General features: G+C 40.4%; 2 protein-coding genes across 2 annotated transcripts; one reads left to right on the top strand and one right to left on the bottom strand.

Moving 5' to 3' along the window:
* The first annotated feature begins 78 nt into the window (after nt 1-78).
* Nucleotides 79-4,488, top strand: rps17 (ribosomal protein S17). The gene is made up of 5 exons (XM_026319779.1): nt 79-167; nt 1,156-1,307; nt 3,346-3,451; nt 3,705-3,770; nt 4,366-4,488. Exons 1-5 carry the CDS (start codon nt 165-167, stop codon nt 4,441-4,443), a joined length of 405 nt encoding a protein of 134 aa, XP_026175564.1. The 5' UTR covers nt 79-164; the 3' UTR covers nt 4,444-4,488.
* A 1,633-nt stretch (nt 4,489-6,121) lies between these two features.
* Nucleotides 6,122-15,445, bottom strand: cpeb1b (cytoplasmic polyadenylation element binding protein 1b). Its single transcript, XM_026320054.1, has 11 exons — nt 15,176-15,445; nt 14,753-14,971; nt 13,221-13,450; nt 12,720-12,975; nt 11,691-11,804; nt 11,216-11,305; nt 9,985-10,121; nt 8,847-9,045; nt 8,388-8,482; nt 7,843-7,923; nt 6,122-7,486 (listed from the first exon to the last, which is right to left on the bottom strand). Exons 1-11 carry the CDS (start codon nt 15,204-15,206, stop codon nt 7,376-7,378), a joined length of 1,563 nt encoding a protein of 520 aa, XP_026175839.1. The 5' UTR covers nt 15,207-15,445; the 3' UTR covers nt 6,122-7,375.
* Nucleotides 15,446-19,683: the final 4,238 nt, after the last annotated feature.

The raw sequence follows: 19,683 nt of genomic DNA, 5'->3' as shown, positions 1-19,683 counted from the left end.
ATGTGAGAAATTTAAAAGATGCAGTGGCGTTTTCCTTCACATGCAGTTCTCACCCCCAGCCGCCAGTCGGCGGTGTTACCCGGTGTGGCGCGCCCGAGCAGACCGTGAACTATAAACTTCCGGTGTGAGGCTCCGGCGCTTCTCTTCCGGTGGTCCGAGCCAACATGGTGCGTACACAGAGATCATTTCCATTCATCAGCCTGTAGGATCCTCTTTAATCCTCACTGTTTGTCCGCGCACTGAGCACTGTCAGGGTTTATCCTGCGCACACGCGGCGCAGAGTCTCCTAAACGCCGCATTTCGATGCACCTGGAGTGAAATAAACGTAAATACAGGCTAAATATTCCCGTGTTGACCAGCTAGCTAACTTAGCGTCTGTTAGTGTTATAAGATTTAAAATGAGGCCAGAGGTTTGGGATTGGATTTACCTGACGTCGTTTAAATCAGAGTTTTGTTCACATTTGTGTCTTAAATGAACTTTTTGATGGGGTTAGGAGTCTGTCTGCCTTCGTTTTCTAATATTTACTGATAATCAATCGTTTCAGCTCCAGCATTTTATTCAAGGCAACAGCGTTAAGTGTCAGAGTGCAGACTTTTCCCTCCATCCTGTTCAATAGCAAATCTAATGGTCCCTAATGCTAAAGTTTGTAATGTGACAGGCAGCAGTTAGTTAGAGGTGCACGGATTTGTTTTGCATAGTTGTCACTGCTTCCCAGAAAATAAAGAATGTGATTTGGATATGCAGCAGGAAATGAATGAATGGATGGATTAACCAGTTAAATCTTAATACATGTGAATCGCCTAAAAAAAAGGGTTCTCCTCCAGCAGATCCTGGATTTTTCAGTTTGCTCATCCACGTTTTTAAAGTCAACAAGTCGCTTAATGCTTTATTTGAGATTATTAGTGTTTACTGCTGTGAAATTATATCAGTGGAAAAATACATATATTTTATAAGAGCAAGTGTCAGTGAGCCTCTGATTTCTGACTTGATATTTACTGTGCTCATTGCTCTCACAACCAAAAGTCTCTCCAGTCTGTCAGTGTAATGGGGGTCAGCTAAACTCATATGGGATTTTCTGCCACACTGTTTAGTCTTGTAGCTATTTGTTGTCGCCTGCGTTTGATTAAAGTGTCTCATGTTGGGTTTTTCTTCAGGGTCGAGTCAGGACCAAGACGGTCAAGAAGGCCGCCAGGGTCATCATTGAGAAATACTACACACGTCTGGGCAATGACTTCCACACCAACAAGAGGGTGTGCGAGGAGATCGCCATTATCCCCAGCAAGCCTCTGCGCAACAAAATCGCAGGGTAAGTGGACATACAAAAAACACGCTGCCTTTTTTTGTGTGTGTGAAACAGAAACATGCACCTGATGGACATTTGTTCAGCCCACCATGAGCTTTACTAGTTCACAGAACTGCAGTGATTAGCCATTGAGACAGTTAGTCAATTAGCAGAGATTAATAATGGACAATTATTATGATCATCATGTGTTTTCAAGCAGAAATGCCAAACATCTGGTTTCAGCACTACAGATGTGGTGATTGACAGTTTTCCTTGTACATGTCAGCAGTAGCCTAAAGATTTGTAGCCTTGTAGTGTCAGACCGAACAGATATAGTGACATCTGGTGGCTTGTAAAACTTCAACAGTCTCAACGTCCAAGAAGCATGTGTTCATAAGTGCTGAATTATAAAGAGTGACATCAAATAAATGATAAAAATATGTCATCCAAAACACATAGACGTGTGTAAAATATTTTTGACTTCCCTAAATATTAGAGATAAACCAATTGCAATTTTCTTGGCCGATTCCGATTATTTTTTTTAAAGAACTTTAATGAAAACATATACAGAAATATTTTTCAATGAAAATTTTTATTTCATAATAAAGGAAATTATTAAACATTACAGGATCTTCTCACAACAAAATAAAGTGCTCTGTGCCTTGAAAAAGTTAGAAATAAAATATAACGTAGCCTTACTAGCAAAAATGGTTGTTCCCCCACGTTGTATTTTGGCCTCACAAATGTTACAAACTGCGATCTTTTTGTCATCTTCAATCACGTCACTGGCAATAAAAGGATAAACTCGGAATTGGCCGATGTTTCATGTTGTGCCAATTCTGAGTCCATCCTTCTTGATCACTGGCTGGTCGATCGGTGCGTCTCTACTAAATATGAATGTGCTATATTAGAAGTACTTTCGTTCCAGTGTGATTATGAACTCATGTTAACTTTATAGTGCATGTGAGTCAAAATGTGCTGTGATGGGAGAATCTTCATCAAACGGTGCTGTCACTTTCTGACATTACTACCTGACACCTGATGGAAATCTTCTCATGAGTATGTCTTTCTAGAGTCCATGAGTCCATCAACATGTTACCCAGTGATCGTCTCTTATTATTCCATTAATTCAGCCCATTAAGCTGCAAGACTTTAAAAGGCCTCTAAGTCGGGGAAGCTTAAGACACCATCAGTCATGTGGTTTTGTTCATTTGATAAAAGCTGACACAGTTTAGTGAAGTGTTGTGTTAAAGAGTTCAGCATGAACAAGAGTGCAATCTAACACTAGTGTCTACTCAACAAAATTACTGTAAATATACAAATATAAGTAAGCCCACGCTGTGTAAGGAGTAAACAAAGTGCGACTTGTAGTCCAGAATATACGGTATAAAGGCTTATTTATAGATTAAGAAAAGGCAGCAGTTGGTATTTTCTGGTGATTGACAACATATTTAGTAAAACTATTTTCCATTTCTGCTGCTAAATATTACACATTGTGCCTTTAATGAAAATGCTGTTTGGTGGGGGTGCTGTTTCACTGGCACGTTTTAATAAACAGACTAAGGTAAACATACTTATTTGAGCTATAATTGATGTAGCTTTAATTTAAATGTATCCTGATTAATTCAACTAAAGTGTGTACTGATTTGCCGCTTTGCACATTTAATTGACAATTGAATAAAGAGGCCAAAAACATGCCTAAGACCCCACTTATCTCCTGCAGTGAAACGTATAAATGGTTTTCTAGTTCCACAGAGGAGAGTAAGAGCTCTAAATGCTGTTCACGCATTGTTTGACCCAATCAGCTGCAGAGTTTGAGAAATCAGTAGAAAGGTTAGTTTCTGTGCAGATGTGCCTTTTATATTTATAGTCACTGGGTCCACAAGACTTTTAATTTGTATTCATTGTAGATGTCATTCTGACACAGCAAATTAAGGCAGATTAGTTCCTGCTGCTCTGGGCATCTGGGGCCGCTACCACCAAGCGAGATCACCTTGTAGTAGCGTTTTGTTGTCAGCTTGTTTCATATTCATAAAACCGTGTGTTCCCTGTTGTGACTCAGGTACGTGACACACCTGATGAAACGGATCCAGCGCGGCCCAGTCAGGGGAATTTCCATCAAGCTGCAGGAGGAGGAGAGAGAGAGGAGGGACAACTACGTCCCAGAGGTCAGTTTTTACACTTTGTTTCACAAGTTGACAAAGCTGTTGTGGTTTGGTTTGACAGCTCACATATGTGTTGTAGTGTTTAATCTGGTGGTGATTTTTTTTTTTTTTTTTTAAGAAAGCAGTCAGTAGGTGTAACTGACAGAGCGAGTACCTTAAACTGCTCGACTGCCTCTGTCACATGATTTCTGGAAGGTTGGACATTGTAGAAAAGACAAAGCTCATGAAGATAATTTGTTGTCGTCTCATCCTCTAGATTTCTGCTCTGGATCAGGAGCTCATCGAGGTGGATCCAGACACAAAGGAAATGCTCAAGATGCTCGTAAGTGTAAAGCATTTGTCTGCTTTTCTTATTGAGAGATATTTTGTTGTAGACCAGGACACATTTATCCAATTTCTTCTTTCAAAGTCAGAATCAAAACTCGACTTTTAACACCTGAAGGTTTCGCCTTCAGCAGCTTGTCGATGTTTCATTGACATAATTGATAAAGAAATCATTAGTTACAGCTCGAACCAAATGTTTGGTTTTTCTGCTTGAAAACAGATTCATCATTTAAATGATCAAAATAGTTTAATTTTCTCTTGGCTGGTTGTTCATTTAATCATTGTAGCTTCAGGATTTATCAAAACTGCTTCCTAGATTTAATCAGCCTTGTAGCTAATGACAGGGCTAATTATTTATATCTAGCATGTGATGATAAGACACAGGTGTCAAACTCCAGTCCTCAAGGGCCACTGTCCTGCTTGTTTTCCCACTATCCCTGCTGTACTCACTGCTGATTACCTGGATCAGGTGTTGTCAGTCAATCAGATGCTGCAAGTGAAGGGATAGTGGGAAAACAAGCAGGACAGTGGCCCTTGAGGACTGGAGTTTGACACCCCTGATAAGACATTAATTTGTTTTCTGTCTCTTGTAGGATTTTGGTGGCCTCTCCAAACTTCAAGTCACTCAGCCAGTTATTGGAATGAATTTTAAAACCCCACGAGGACTGTAGTATCATGTAATAACCATGTTAATAAAGACATAATTATTGAAAGAATAAGTTGAAAGTCTTTTCTCTATGCACAAAGAGGTGGATTAATGCTTCCTGAGTATCAGACTCACTGTGTGGTAAACTCACACTACATGTACTGGGATCTATCAGACCTATCCCTTTCCCTGTTGAACACATCCCCCTTCTCATGCTGTACTCTCTAATCTTTGGTTACTGCCAAGCTTTCCCCTCTTATCCCACACTGGAATTGAACCTCTATTCTTTGAGCCTGCTTTGCACAGGGAAGCAGCTCTCTAACCCATTGAGCTAATTCTTGCTCAATGATTTCAGTGTTCGAACTTCTACTGTTCACTATTTGTACAAAGCAGAAAATACTGAAATAGCTGAGCTGGATTTGAACCCACTAGTCACACCTCTCATCACAGCTTCACATGCCATGTTCTTACTGACCGAGCCACATAACAGGATGGAAAAATCTGTTTCTTGTGATATTTGATGTCATTTGTGTTAAAAAAAAAAAAAACTCCTGCATTGCAACCCATGCACAAGCATACAAACCCATAAGTGACAGGAAATGTCAGGTATAACAAATTAAAAGGATGAACATATTGAGTCAACCTTCAGAACAAATTATATAAATTCTGTAATTTCTATTAACATGCAAACCGGTATTTTGATATTTATCTTCACATTGGCATCCACATATTCAGGACTTTAAAATTGTGCAAAAACGTTTACATTAGAATTTCAGACAGTGGAAAAATGTTAAAATTCAGATGGCCTTTTCTAAGAACTGTATGTAAAGGCCAATGTCACTTTCCCATTGTTTCCTGTATTTCTGCATGGTTTGTTTTTGCAGGCAGATTATAGTAGCAGGTACATTTTAAATAGGATTAAGTTGAGGTTGAGGCAAGGAGAGGAGGGTTTCCTTGTCTCATAGCATACACCCTATTTTAGTAATCTAACCTGTAATATCCTAAAAAAAAGATTTTAAAAAAATTCAATTTAAATAATGTTCATAAAACTAAGAATTCTAATTAAAACTTATCTAAATTATATCCAATAGTACAAAATTTAGGTCTTAAAAGCTAAAACAACTAATCAAGAACAAAAACTGCATGAAGATCTGAGCACTTCAAACCAGCTGGTTGAGTCGATTCTGCCATAGACACCCGTTTTCTGTGAAAATACATAAAATGTACTATGAGAATACCTAGTTCAAGCCTATTTGCATTTGATATAAACAAGACAAAAGCCGACATTGATATTTGTTCCATAACCAACTCAAAACTGTTGAACATTGTCTGAAATGGATAAAATTTTACAATTTTCCAAATACCCACGAATAAAGATTAAAATGTGTTTTAATCTTTATTCGTGGGTGTAATGTGGACTGTTCAGTGTAAACATTGTATAGGCATACACCCTTAGAGCAAGCTGACACTGAAAAGACAAGCATTTAAAAATCACGTTTACAACCTACTGTATCTGCTCAAACCTCAGCTAAGAAATTTTACACTAAGTCAATTCAAAAAGGTAGGCACTGGTTTTCTAAAGAACCCAAAGCACAGTGGTTAATTAAGAGTCCAGACATGACCGTTATGCTTAAACACCTTTATTGTGCCCAATCTGAACATACTCCACAACTGTAAGTAGCAGCAAACTTGGCAGACCACAATGAGGTAGACTTTCAAAACTCTAAAAAGCAGCTGGGCTAAGGGACAACAAGCTCAGCGTGACAAACAATGGATAAAGAAAAGACACACCGTCTTTGGCACACAGCTTATTATGCATTTATGCCCAACTGGAACAGGAAGGCAAAATTAGATAAGAAAGCATGGAATCATTTACTGGGTCTACTCAAGCGCTGGATAGATTAATTTATCATCAGCGAAGTGGAAGTTCTTACATTCAACAGGAAACAAGCAGCTGTTCTAACATAGACATGTCCCCCCGCTGATGTACAAAAGTGATTAAAAACCACTGCCACCTCTCCACACGTGCAAATTAAAAAGTGCAAAACTCAAAACTACGTACAATCGCATGTTCACTCTAGTCTCAACGGGATCCAACAAATGCTTGAGAAATGGTGTATTATGAGTTGAAGCATGTCCAGTATTATTACATTTAATATAACTAGGCCAACAAAGCAAGTTGAAGTAGTACTTCCAATACTTTGTGCCCATTCAGTTGAGATTTGGAGGAGGAGGGGAAGGAGGGGAGGGGGATTAAAACAAAAAGACAAAATGTATGAGGAATAGGAAAAAATAAAAAGGGGGGTTTTCCATAAACAGCCGCCTGGTAGAATTCTGTTCAAAATTGTCATGTCATGACTTAAAACCGTTTGTGTACAAATTAGTAAAAAACTGCGTAAAAATGTCTGAAATGCGACTGGTTAAATGAAGCCCAACATTCAACTCCCAAAAGTAAGAAACACCAGTTGGCTTGCACAGGAAAAACAGATGCCAACTGGGGGTTGGGAAGGGAGGGAAAAAAAAATAAAAATTTAAAGGCACTGTATGGCATTTGCCAATGAACGGCAATGAGACTTGCGTGATTGCTCTTCACTATGCAACATGTAAACCAAAAAGAAAAAAAAAACAAAACAAAAAGGCATTTTCATTCACTTTATCCACTTAACCTTAGGCTGACTCCCATCAATGTCTGGCCACAAGTCTGGGAAAAATGCATAAGTGTGAAGGGCCCCTTGTCTCTCCCACTAAGGTCACTGTGCATAGTGCCACTGAACAACAGCAAAAATGTAGCAAGTGCAAAAGTGAACATTTTCTACAGTGATATCCCAAATGCCTGGTGACGTGCCATGATGCCTTTCGTACTGAGGGACATTTGGCACACGTGCTCTTCTTGGCGGGCAGCCTCACCCTGTAGAGAGGGGCTCTTCCTCTGGCCATTCAGAGGGTCTGGATCTGCTCTAGCTGGAATCCCTGTTCTTCTGGTTACGCATGAGGGGCCGGTGGTTGCTCAAGATGTCCATGGAGTGCTGCCAGTGCCAGCAAGAGCGGCAGTAGTACTTGAAGCAGGCCTGAGTGTCAGCAGACAGTGAGTGAGCACATTGTAACATGCCTTAACTAATGACATTTCTGACGTGGATAAATATTCATGCACCATAGTGCAAAATTTGAAGGACGATTCCAGCTTATTACAACCTGTGTCTTTGCAGTAGTGACATTTTTATATTTATTGTAATATTGTTTGTTGATGTCTATTCAGATGAGAAAATACAAGCACTAATGTCAATCCTTTAAAGCAAGCATCAAACTAACCAGCTTTGGGAACAGGTGTTAAGGTAAACTATTAAAACTATGAAGAAAAAAAAGCAATAAACCAGATGTACAAGAATACATACAAGAAGCTTTTGTTGAAACCATTTCTACTGACCTGGTCCCTGCAGAAGAAAGGCCCAGGTTGACGAAGGCAAACTTGACACATGGAGTCTTCCAGGTATGGGTCAATCTGGACCTGAGGGACAAGATGAAGTCACTGCTCAGTTCACAGCTCATGTCTCCATCCAGTGGGTGTTTATTTTCACCAAAAAGAAAATCAGCCTAGGAAGTTGCTAATAATGGTGTGTTTCCATCCACTTACACAAACACTGCTGGTTTGCTCAGACAGATGCCAATAAACCACTGAAGAATGACTGCAACACGCTGACGTATATAAGAGCGCTTAATCAAGTGTTTCAGTTTCTACACTACACAAAATGTAAGAAAACCTGCTGCAGTTTCACTGGATGTTTGTTTTCCATGTCAGTCGAGTGAATATTATTGAATTTGAGCAAATTACAACATGTGGATGAAAAGTTGCATAGTGCGGTGCCAAAGAATTAAGAACCTGCCAATTAAGCACCAGTGCCTTTAAAGACGATCACTGTACAGACAGCCCTGACATGATTAACAGGAAGTACATACACTGGAGTATCTTACCTTCTTTGTAAACTTGGGGGTTTTGATCTCCACAAAGGCTGCACACACAGCCTTCAGATAACTGCGCTGATTGTTAAAAGTGACACGTCCAGAGCCTGTAAAACAAGCAGTTAGTAATAATCTGTTCCTTTGGTAAACACACACTCTAAAGGCCTTGCACTTGTTCTGTGGTTTAAAATGTGTCCTTGAACACAGTGATCATGGCAACTCTAAGAAAACACATTTAGAAAACCATTTTCTGTCAGTTCTCCTTCAGACACATGTTTAGAAAGCAGTGTGAGCAGACAAAGATAAACCTCAACACCAAAGGAAACTAAAGATACTCAAGCAAACCAACAAATCTGCTGAATTAGTGACTCAGTTTCTACAAACTACATGCACAAACACAAACTGGATTTTACTTTTACATTTATTGCTCAATATGAGGGGGAGAAAAAAATAAAATGGCTGCAGTCTCACCTATGGGGTACTTGTGCTTGTCCGTGTCAATGCCAGCATACATGACTCCTCCAAAGAGGTCGTTCATGATACTGGCCAGCGCCTCTGCATTCAGCATACCATGCAGTGCACCAACAAACACCGTCTTACTGGGGTCCAGACGCTGAGCAGGGCAGCGCACATAGTTACTGTCGGAGATCACCCAGGGGATGACCTGCACCTGTACCAGGAAGGGGAAAGGGAGGTTCATTTCCTTTCCATTGAAAAGCTTAGCCACAGAGGGAGAGGGGTAAAATTCAGTTAATTATTCAGTCCTGACTGCCACATTCCACTTTGTTCTTTGAGTATTCAAGTTTCATATCCAGCCTCACTGTGGAGGGAGCAACTTCCAATTAAGTTTGCTGCATTACTGTCGAGCCCTGCACTAAATTATACCTTTGTTGCTGAGACAATCTAATTAGATTTTATAGTTTACAGCAGTGTGACAATGTTTTATACAGATTCATTAAGCTCTGGCCAACTAATCACTTACTGAATCTCATTTGCATTCACTGTGCCAATACAAGCATTAGCCAAGAGGGGAGCTGCTAAACAGCAGGTGGACATGAAGACTCAAAGCAACAATATGTGGGAGGGCTGTCTAACATGTTAAAATGAAGTTTTCATAGCTTAAAATGTGTTTGGCATCAGCTTGCCACCAATGTCACAACATAACATGAAGTGCATTGTGCTAATGTAGGTGATATTCACTGGGGGGGGGGAAGCTACCGCAAAGACTGTCTGAAGAGGAAGACAGGGAGGACAGGGTTAATGTCACAGCTGTGACAAACCGTTGTGCACCAATGAACACAGGTCAGTTTAGGTTTGACAGTAACTAGTTTTTATTTATCAAGCTTGTCTAATACATTTTAGTAAACCAATTAAAACTATCAGCTTAATCACTAATTATTAAGTTACACATTTGGTCTACACTGAATTTTTAAAACCAATAACATTCAGTCCCCCAGGCAAGATACTTTGTCCAGATCCAGAGGGAGTTGAAGTTATTCAGATTCATTACACTGATCTTCAAACCAGAGTACACTACAAGACTGGGTGTTGGATTACATTACTGTAAGCAGTGATTGGTAACTAATAAACAGGTTTAGTTTCTACTCACATCCTTGCATCGCATTCTGCGGCTGGACATCTTGAAGTAGTACTCCCTGTTGTCCTCAGGGTGAAATGGGTCTTGGGAGCAGGCGTGGAGTAGTGCTCGCACAGACTTCTCATTCTCAAACACCAGGTAAACATAGCCTGCAAACAACAAAGGACTTCAGGATATAGAAACAGCAGGCCCCTGAAGTATTCTGGTGAGATTCATGTAGGCTATGTCAAAATTATTGATGTGCAGGCAGCAACTACAATTAAAACCAAATAAGAAGGCCACCATTTTTAACTCCTTGTAGACTTGTTACGAATTCACCTCAAACTGCTCCTGGTCTAAATGTAGCTGAAGTTGGGGGGGATTATGTTTTTTTTTTTTAGTATAACAAATTTAGGCAGTAAGGGGTTAAGACTAGCATTATCAAATTACAATAAAACATTTAATGCAATGTCCTGCTGTATCTGTATAGACAGTGCAGTTACAGAATAAAAGTTGAGACCATCTCATAACTAGGATCAGGAAATAATTACAAGAAAAGACACCAGATTCAGATCAGGCAGGAGTAACGAGAACTACAACCACTCCTGGACAGGAAATAATTACAAGAAAAGACACCAGATTCAGATCAGGCAGGAGTAACGAGAACTACAAACACTCCTGGACATTCCTGAGAATCATCAGGTTCTTAAGATTCCCTCAGTATCAACAACCCAAATGATGTGTCTGTAAATCCAAGGCCGTTTTTTTTTTTTTATTTTAATACAGCAGCTGAGTGCAAATGTTTACACCCCCTTATTTTGGAATGGCAAACACCAGAAGAGTCCCTCCCCCAACCAACTTTTTTAATCCACATTCAGCTAGTACAGATGTTCATGAGAGGTAACAAACTCAAGGAGTGCAGTCAAGTAATTGTATTTATTCTTAAACACATTAACCTTTGATCATAATTAAAATCTTGAAGTTGTGATCTTTCCACTGTTTACATAACATGAAAATCATATATAAATAAAACCAGTGAGTTGAATCCAAAAATCAACCAAAGCCAAACTACAAAGCCTGTTTTCTGAAAGGATGACAGTGTGAGACCTCTCCCATCACCAGGTTTTCCACCAGATCCATAACTAGAGCTGAATTATCAACATCGAAGCTCACCAACACACCATGTGCTCATCACAGTGCCACCTTGAAACCAGGGAGAATAAAAAATAGCCTACCAGCCTGTTGTTACCTTTGGCCACATTACCTTTGGGAGGGCAGCGTGGGTGCTTCCCATCCTTACCCGGCCACTCCACAGTCAGAGGGCCATAGCCACTGAAGGTGTTGATCAGGCCAGCTGAAATAGAAGTGGACACCAACAGCTAAACCCAAACTCTGTCATGTGAAGACCCACTTTAACCAAGTTTCAATCAATCTTTGATGTTTCAGTAATTTATCATTGGAAACATTGTTTTATCAAATTTTGTAACAAAAGGATAATACAGCTAAGAAAATAAATTGAATGGATGTAGACTTCCAAACCTTCACATTACATTAGGTTTACAACATGAGCCACTGGTCTGTAACAAGTGAAAATTATTTTCTGAACCATTTTTATCCACTCCCACATATGTCATATCCCAACCAAAAATACAGGGAATTTATGAAGTACGGATTTAAGGCTAATAAAAGTGGTCTGAGAATGAAATTAAAGCAGACTGTCTGTTCACAGGAACAGTTACCTTCTGTGATGTCCCAGGGTACACCACCAAGAAACACCTTGCAGGAATACAGAGGATCTTTGTTGTTTCTGGGAGGCAGCTGACCGCTCCAGGTGAACGTGGCCTCGTTTACAGCTGATAAGAGAAAATTCAGAAGTAAAATCTTTACCAAAACACACAACTACCACATGTTATTAAAACAGCTGTAATGCTCTAAAGGGTAGTGACGTTATTAACCCTCAGGGGTCGACGAACACGCCGGCACATTTTGTGGCATCATCTCCTGATAACGCTGAAACAAACTTAAATTACTCCATCAGTTTTGATCGTACAGATAAAAGCAATGTATCATTCGAATCTGTAAAGGGTCTAGTTTTAGTTGTATACACTCAAAACGCTGGGCTTTTGTAAAATAAAGCGTGCACACTCAGTCATCTCTCCACAGACAAATAAAACAACCAGAATCTCAGCAAATACTTGTCTCAAAAAAATAAAATATATGGCTAGAAAGCTTGAAATGTTTTCTGACAATTCAAATCGGGAAAAAAAAAAAAAATCACTTTAATCCATATGAAAGTAAGGAAAAGTACGTTTTCTCCATCTCACCTCATTAAAGCTAATTTGATCCCACCTCATACTTAGTGCACCGTTCCTATGGAAACAATCTGAGGTGAACCAGGTAATGTGCACACCCCTGAGAAATGACAAAACCTCAAACTTCATAGAACTTACTTTTTCTTTGCATTTAGATGACTTTCACATTGTGAAGCAAACACTACACTACAAGATGCATTTCTCAAAAGTCTTGTGAACTAATATTGTTTTATGGTCTTATTTCAGTGACAAATTGTAGTCTTTCACTAACCACTGTTTTCTCAAAAACAATCATGTATAAACTTGCTGCTCACATATTATTGTAGCCCATTTTGTCCTGTGTTATCAGAATTTAGCCATTAATATGTTTAAAAGAAAAAAAGCACAAATGTCAGGGCATGTCAAAACTTGTCCAGGGCCCCAAAACATAATCAGAACTGAATTTTAGATATTTACCTGCAGCCTGCCTATGCAGGCGGGCCTCCCTCTCAATGCTGAACGTATCATCTGATTGATCAAGTACATCTGCACCAGGCCATGGGGTGCTGGTACGCCAGCGGCGGGAAATGGCTGAAGGTGTGGGACTGGCACTGGATTGTGGGGTCAGAGGAGAGCTCGAGTCCTGGGGGTCCAGGCGGGAACCCAGTCGCAGCAGATCCTTCTGCATATTTGTTGTGAGATAAGGCAAGGGAGGGGAAATCCGCAAAGTAGACTGCAGGGACAAGACAAAACTGACCATCAATAGAGAAAGGGACTGACAAACCTTCTATAATGTGAAAAACTTCAGTTAAAAATGATGAAATTTTTAGTTGTACTCAGACAAGTCCACCAATGGTTGATTTATTATAATTATACCATCAGTACCACTGAAAGATCTAGTGTTCCCTAATGGTGCAAAAAAAAAAAAGTACACAAATCCCAATGAATTAGTACAGAATAGGTTTTTATCTGCCTTACTAGCACATCACAGAGGTGATCTGAGCCAGAGCTGAAGCCACTGGTCTCAGAATCTTCAGGACTGCTGGAACGAGAGTCCAAAAAAGAGCTCGAGTCCAGACGGTTTGCCAAGCGAGCCATGCTTGGGAACTTCTCCAGGAAGTCAGCAGTCAGGCTCATTGACTCAGGGGGCAGGTAGCCCGAGGGTTTCCCATGGACAGTGCTGATAGGACTGCTCAGTATACTTCGCACTGTAGAAACAGAACAATTACCAAACATACAGTATTGCAGAGACATCTCTAGTTGAGAAATCTATAAAAGTAACCATGGTAATATTACCCCTTCACTGTTTTATTTACTCAATTTTGCAAGTGGATGGCCAAAGTGAAGAAATAGGATGCATGTGCTGAGTCTAGAGAGCCATATCGATTTGTCAGAAGCCTTGCTGCATCGCAATTCAAGTTTCTAAAATGTTTTTCCTTAAGGCAGCCTGCTTTGCAACTGAATGAGCAAAGTAACAAAAAATGGGTTTGTGTGCTGAATGTACTGGCCCAAATTAAGTCGTGAGAAGTGAAAGGCAGCAATTTCCACAATCTGCAAGTGAAGAGAGTACTTCATGTGCAGCTGGCAACCATCTCAAAAGTCAAGCTGACACTTGAAGCGTTTTCAGTTTTATATTTGGTGTTTTGTAACTTGACTGCACAGGGGAAAGGCATATATCTTTTCACCAGAATCTGTTCCAGATCAATAGCTAAGTTACAGGAGGCCAAGTCATTCAACACCTTTCTCAAGTCTGTTATCAGAACCAGTGCCTGCCTTCATGATAGCCAAGTGATTCAGCTGGAAGCTGTGAGAAGCCTGTAACTCAACAAGAGACTGAGGGATTATTCAGTTGTAGGCTGCATTCAAAGCTCTGTCCCACTTTGTTGCAGGCCCAGTTTAGAAGGCTCTAAATGAAGTTATGCCAGGTCAGTTTGGACATGAAGCAATAAACACTATAGGCTGAGCTGTACAAATGGGTCTGTCACCTCACAAGAGACATCCATGTCCCAACTGCCTACATGTCTGTATTCATCTTAGTTCAAATATGTTATATAGCTATGTGAAATTGTTCCCAGTTTTCTGACAAACCCTATGTATTTGCTCTCAAACAGCAGCATGTGAAGTATGATCAACAGGTAATAAGACATGAAGAACCAGGCTATACCAAGCTGATGAGGGTTCAGGGGAAAGGAAAGCAGCTATTTCTCTGCCTGCTGAATTGCTAGAGATGTAGCAAAGCAAAACTGCCACATCATCCTCCCTAGTGACACTAGTCTGTACCCCACATAGAAACACACTGCTGTTAACCACCATACATTTCAATATAGAGGGCTACACAAATAAAGGAACAATCTCGGCTGTTACAATATCTACTGCGATCATAGTATAAAACTCTTGAGAAAACTAAAACCAAGCAGATTGGGACATCGTTTAGTATTAAACATAGAAGACCAAGCTGCAGGTTCTGCTGTGAATCCTAAACACAGGTAAACAAAAGGCCTGGAACTTACTAGAGGCTGAGCTGGCTTGAACCTGGGAAGGGGAGGCATATGTGTCCGTCTCCTGGCTGCTCCAGGGTCTGTCCCAGCTAGAAAGACGGAGAGACTGGAGGCCCAGGCCCAGGTCTGTAACACCCGGTGGGCCCCTGGACAGAGGCCTCTCCTGGGAGCTGGGAATGCCACCGGAGTTGAAGAACATTGTCCTGCTGCCCACTGCAGACAGGTCTGACTCTTCAGACAGAGATCCAGTTCAGAGATGTAGGAAGAGAGAGGGAAGAGTTAGAAAGTCAAAGAAAACTGTTGCAATCTTACATACAAAAGAGCACAGCGATAGTCTTCACAAACAGTTTCTGAAGTGAAACAAAAACAAAAAAAAAAAAAAGCCACATCCCTCATCACCATATCTCCCCTACCCTGGCTGATGGGGGAGCTAACCTGCTGCCTCTGTGCCTGGTGCAACTGCCATGCATCTCCGTCCGCATCACTGACCCACCTAACAGCACGTGACATGGCTGCTGATGCACTCGCACATCCCTGCTAATGACATCAGCTTTCCCCCCACACCTCCCTGCTTCCTTGCCTAACAACTGTAATGAAAAATTCCTGTCGGAGCTATTGGTTTGTTGATAGAAGTACTCTCCTCTCTGGTAGGCGCACCATATCTGAGTCGGTGGGAGACAGCGTCACTGCTGCCACTGTAACTGCTGCTGCTGCTCACACTGTCTAGCCTTGTTCCTGAGTGAGCTCACAGAGGCAGGCAGGAGGGAGGGGGAGGCAAAGGGGCAGAGCTACAGAGGCATGGTGTGAAGCAGCATGGGAGGTGGGCATGAATGACTCAGCAGACTTTAACTAAAAGTGCTTCAGACTTAAAATTTCATTTCAAACTATTGCACTGAGTTGGTGAATAGAGCGCTGTCACAAACAGTATAAGAACAGGCATGCAAAGCGTCACAGCAGAAGCAGCTGACTGATCAGATGAGGCTAGTGCAATATGCACAGCCAGCTCCTCCCTCCTCTATCCAGGCCTGGAAACCTTCCAACTACCAGCTGATTCAGCAACACCAAGCAGGGGTGGATGGGGCCACATCACACATTTACCTCCGTTTCAAGATCCAGTTTACTTTTCTGTTGTGTATCTTCATAAAATGTGTTGTACCTCTGCTTGGATCAAACTGAGCAACACTGTAGTATAACATCCAAAACAAGACTAGCAGCCACAATCACAGACATGTCTTAAGCAAATTTACAATTGAAGAAAAGGCGAACCACTATGCTGAGCATACATCTTGGCAAACCTGACTCCTGAGGCAAAAAGGGAACATTCAGAATTACTGCAATGCTGCAGGACCAGTGATGCAGCATGAATCAGCTGCTGGCAGCCAGATGATAATGACAAGGTGACAGAGGTGCAACTGATGGAGAATCTAGCTCAGAAACAAAAACACTGACAAACTAAGTGCCAGTTCAGAGCTGGTTCATCATGTGAACCTTCTAAGACCTGGTTTGCTTTAACACAGGTTAGAGAGCCAGGTAATTAAAGTCACTGTATACACCTCAGTCAAAGACACTCCACTGCAATTTTGGTAGAATAGTTACACTGTAAAACCCACTGTTTATGCTGAATACTGTATTAGGACTTGGCTTTTATTGGTCACAGTAATCCCACCCCGCAGGTCTTGACATAAGCAGTTCTTACTTCTAGACCAGCAGAGTTGGTGCTAAGTTGGAACCTGTTTTACTGGACCAGAACCAGTTCTTCAGCTGTTAAAAAGCAAAGAACTGGTTCAAAATTAGGCACTGGCTCTGGAACTGCCTTGGTGGGAAACAGTTAAAAGTGGCTCCTTCGGTGGGAATGAAACTTTTCACTGTAAAGACCAAAACCATCGCAAACGGATCACAGGAAGGTCAGGATTTTCTGGTCTTGAGGAATTGGAAGTTTTGTGATTGATCAATTAAAACAACATCTGTTGGCTAATAAAAAAAACAGCTTGGATTGACAAATGGACTTGGTTTTGGATTTTCACAACCTAAACTACATTCAGTCCTTAATTTGTTTGCAAAGTTGTGTGCAAAGATTTTGCAGGTGCCAACCTCAACGTGTTCATAGGGCAGGAGTATCGATAACTAGGCTGGGATCTTTTCTTCCTTTTCCTCTCTAGTCCTCCATTTCCATCGGTGGCAACCAACATTATTGTACATTACTATAACCAAACATGTTGGAGTGGAAAATTAAAAATAAACTTGGTGTCACAACTTCCTGCTGCAGCTTCCCAGTATAGCTGCCATGTGTTGGCACTGACATGATGTTGGACTATCATGACGCCCTTTTCCATCTGACCTTCATAAGATGAAAGTACCTGAAAGCTTCATGATTTAAAGACTGGTTCCTATATGTATTCACGGACCGACAGGACACCGAGTCCAGTGTGAGTAACCAAGGGCTTTACCATACTGCAGGTCTGACTTCCCCTTGGAGTTGTTGGGTGTGGTGCACACACCGGTGAAGTCCAGCGCGTTGCCCAGCATGGTGTTTATCCTACGGAAGAGGTCTGCGTTGCTGCAGGTGGAGAGGGCCGGGGACTCGTTGTCCGGGCTCTCTGGTCTGCAGGGATCGTTTCTCTACAAGAGGAAACCAGGACAAATTAATCCAGCATTCATGCGGAAAGCTCACCTCCAGGTCAGGACACATGGGGCCAAGTGAAAACCCATTTTAAGGCCGCTGTTAACCAGTTTGGTGAGTTTGGTACTTTCGGTATAAAACAGGAAGAAACTCAAGGCACAAACATGAAAACGACGAAAAAGGTGAAGTGACACCGTGAAAATGGCCCCAAAACCAACTTGGTTCACCAAAGTAACGTCGTTTCTAACTCACCAGGGAAAACGCCATGATGCGGTTTGTCGGCCTGTGGGAAATGTCACCATAACAAACTGTGGCTGCGATAAAAGGTCATATTTATGAAGTCTGCTAGCAGCTAATTAGTCTCAATTTAATAAACGTGTGCTCCGCTAATGACGGTGTCTCGAGGGCCTCTGCCTGTTCACGTGCTCCACATCAAAGAGCACAGCCGCAAACACAAGAATCACGTGCCACTACAGATGGTAAAGTGAAATGGGAAAAGTACACAGAAACTTAGTATTTGTGATTTGTACATGTTTGAATTATGTTCCAAGTATTTCCTGAAATACATCTTGTACTTGCTAATTAAAGTAGTAGTATTGAAGTATTTGGATTTCTGGGACATTTTGTCTTTCTCCAAAATGATTCAGAGGCAAATATTGTTGCCTACTTTTTACTCCACTACACGTATTTGAATTAGTCAAACATTCAATAGTATCTACTATGATGCAACTTGATTTAAATCCTTGTCTGGAAATACTCTGCAGTATAAAGTATAAAGTAATTCAAATTACAAGGCACAGCATTAAAGTGAGATTTACATCTGAATAGGTAGAATTCAGTAATACAGGCCTATATTGTTATGATACTGGCCACTCTGCATAATACTATAATTTGCTTTTAGTACTTTAAGCATATTTTGATAATACTAGTTTTGTGATTTTATTAAAGTAAGATTTTGAGTGCAGGACTTTTACTTGTAACTTTTACTTTGTAGAGTATTTCCACATTTCTGAGTCCTTCGTCCACCACAGGTAAATCTTAGACCTGCAGTCATAATGCTCTGTCTCACTGTAGGTTATTACAGCCTGTTGGTCACTAGACGATAAATCAGCCAAGGTCACGTACAAATAATGCAGCTGTGATTAGATTTAGAAGCTTTGACTGCCCATGTTTTTTACAAGTGTAACTAAGAGTATTATAAATAAGTCATCTTAAAGCAAAGTACAAAGAAATTCTTCACATAAGACAAAAATGCAGGTTTACATGTTAAAGCATATAATGGAAAACTAAAACAATGTTGTGTCTGATGATATTCAGTTTACTTAAAATACTTATAATAATACTCCTGTTCAACAGCACCAGTTTGTCTTTATTGTCTATTATGTCATTATTTGTTAATGAATAAGCAATAAAATTGTCTCGTTTTTCTCTTGAAATTACTATTTTGCAGTTTTTCTGGCCTATATAACACCAGGATTAATCCTTACAAAGTCCAACACAAACACAAGTTCCTTAACAATGTACATTAAATTTGTACCCCTCATATATAGCTTTTATTCTATATTCTTATATATTTCTAATTTTCTGGATTCTATTTAATGTCACAAATGACAATTTATTTCAACAACAATAATGATGTCATAAAAGGAAATAACTGAAAAAAGGACAAAGTTAAAACTTCAATGAAGTCAAGATTGACTCGCCAATAAAACTTTTAGTCCTGCTCTTGAGACAACTGACATCTGCAGATGAGTCTGTTTGCTTTCCGCTGCTGCTCAAGTCATGTGCACGTTGGGCCTGTAGAGGGCAACAGAGTCTTGCGTTAAAAATATTTCCCTGCCTCCTTGATTCACTTTTATTGCTGAACAAAAGCAGCTATTTTTAATATCAACCACATTCAGCCCCTTAAATTGTAAGCACAGCTGACTTATACACAAAATACTGTTTACACAAGAAGCAGTTGTGTACTTATACATTACCTACACCCTACACGTTGGATCACCCTCTATTGGTAGTTTTTGTCCTGTTTTGTTTTTTCCTTTTGTTCATTTCTTAAACAGCAGAAATAGAAACACCAACATATTTATTACATAAAAACTACATCTGACTTTGCTCTAACCCTTAAGTGAATAGTTGATTCTACTTCCTGTAGAAAAACACTGAGCCCTGAAACCAAAGTATATTTCATTTGCCTTTTATACAGAAAACATCATACCATGCATCTTTCATAGGATGCTAACAGAGATTTCTGAGAAAAATATCAAGGGATTGTTCTATTTCATGCTTATGTACAACCCGGGCATACATCATCACATGACAACCA

This window comes from Mastacembelus armatus, chromosome 3, assembly GCF_900324485.2.
Source record: "Mastacembelus armatus chromosome 3, fMasArm1.2, whole genome shotgun sequence".
Taxonomy (NCBI): Eukaryota; Metazoa; Chordata; class Actinopteri; order Synbranchiformes; family Mastacembelidae; genus Mastacembelus; species Mastacembelus armatus.
Note: the sequence above shows the minus strand (reverse complement) of the source record. Positions and strands in the feature narration are given on the sequence as shown.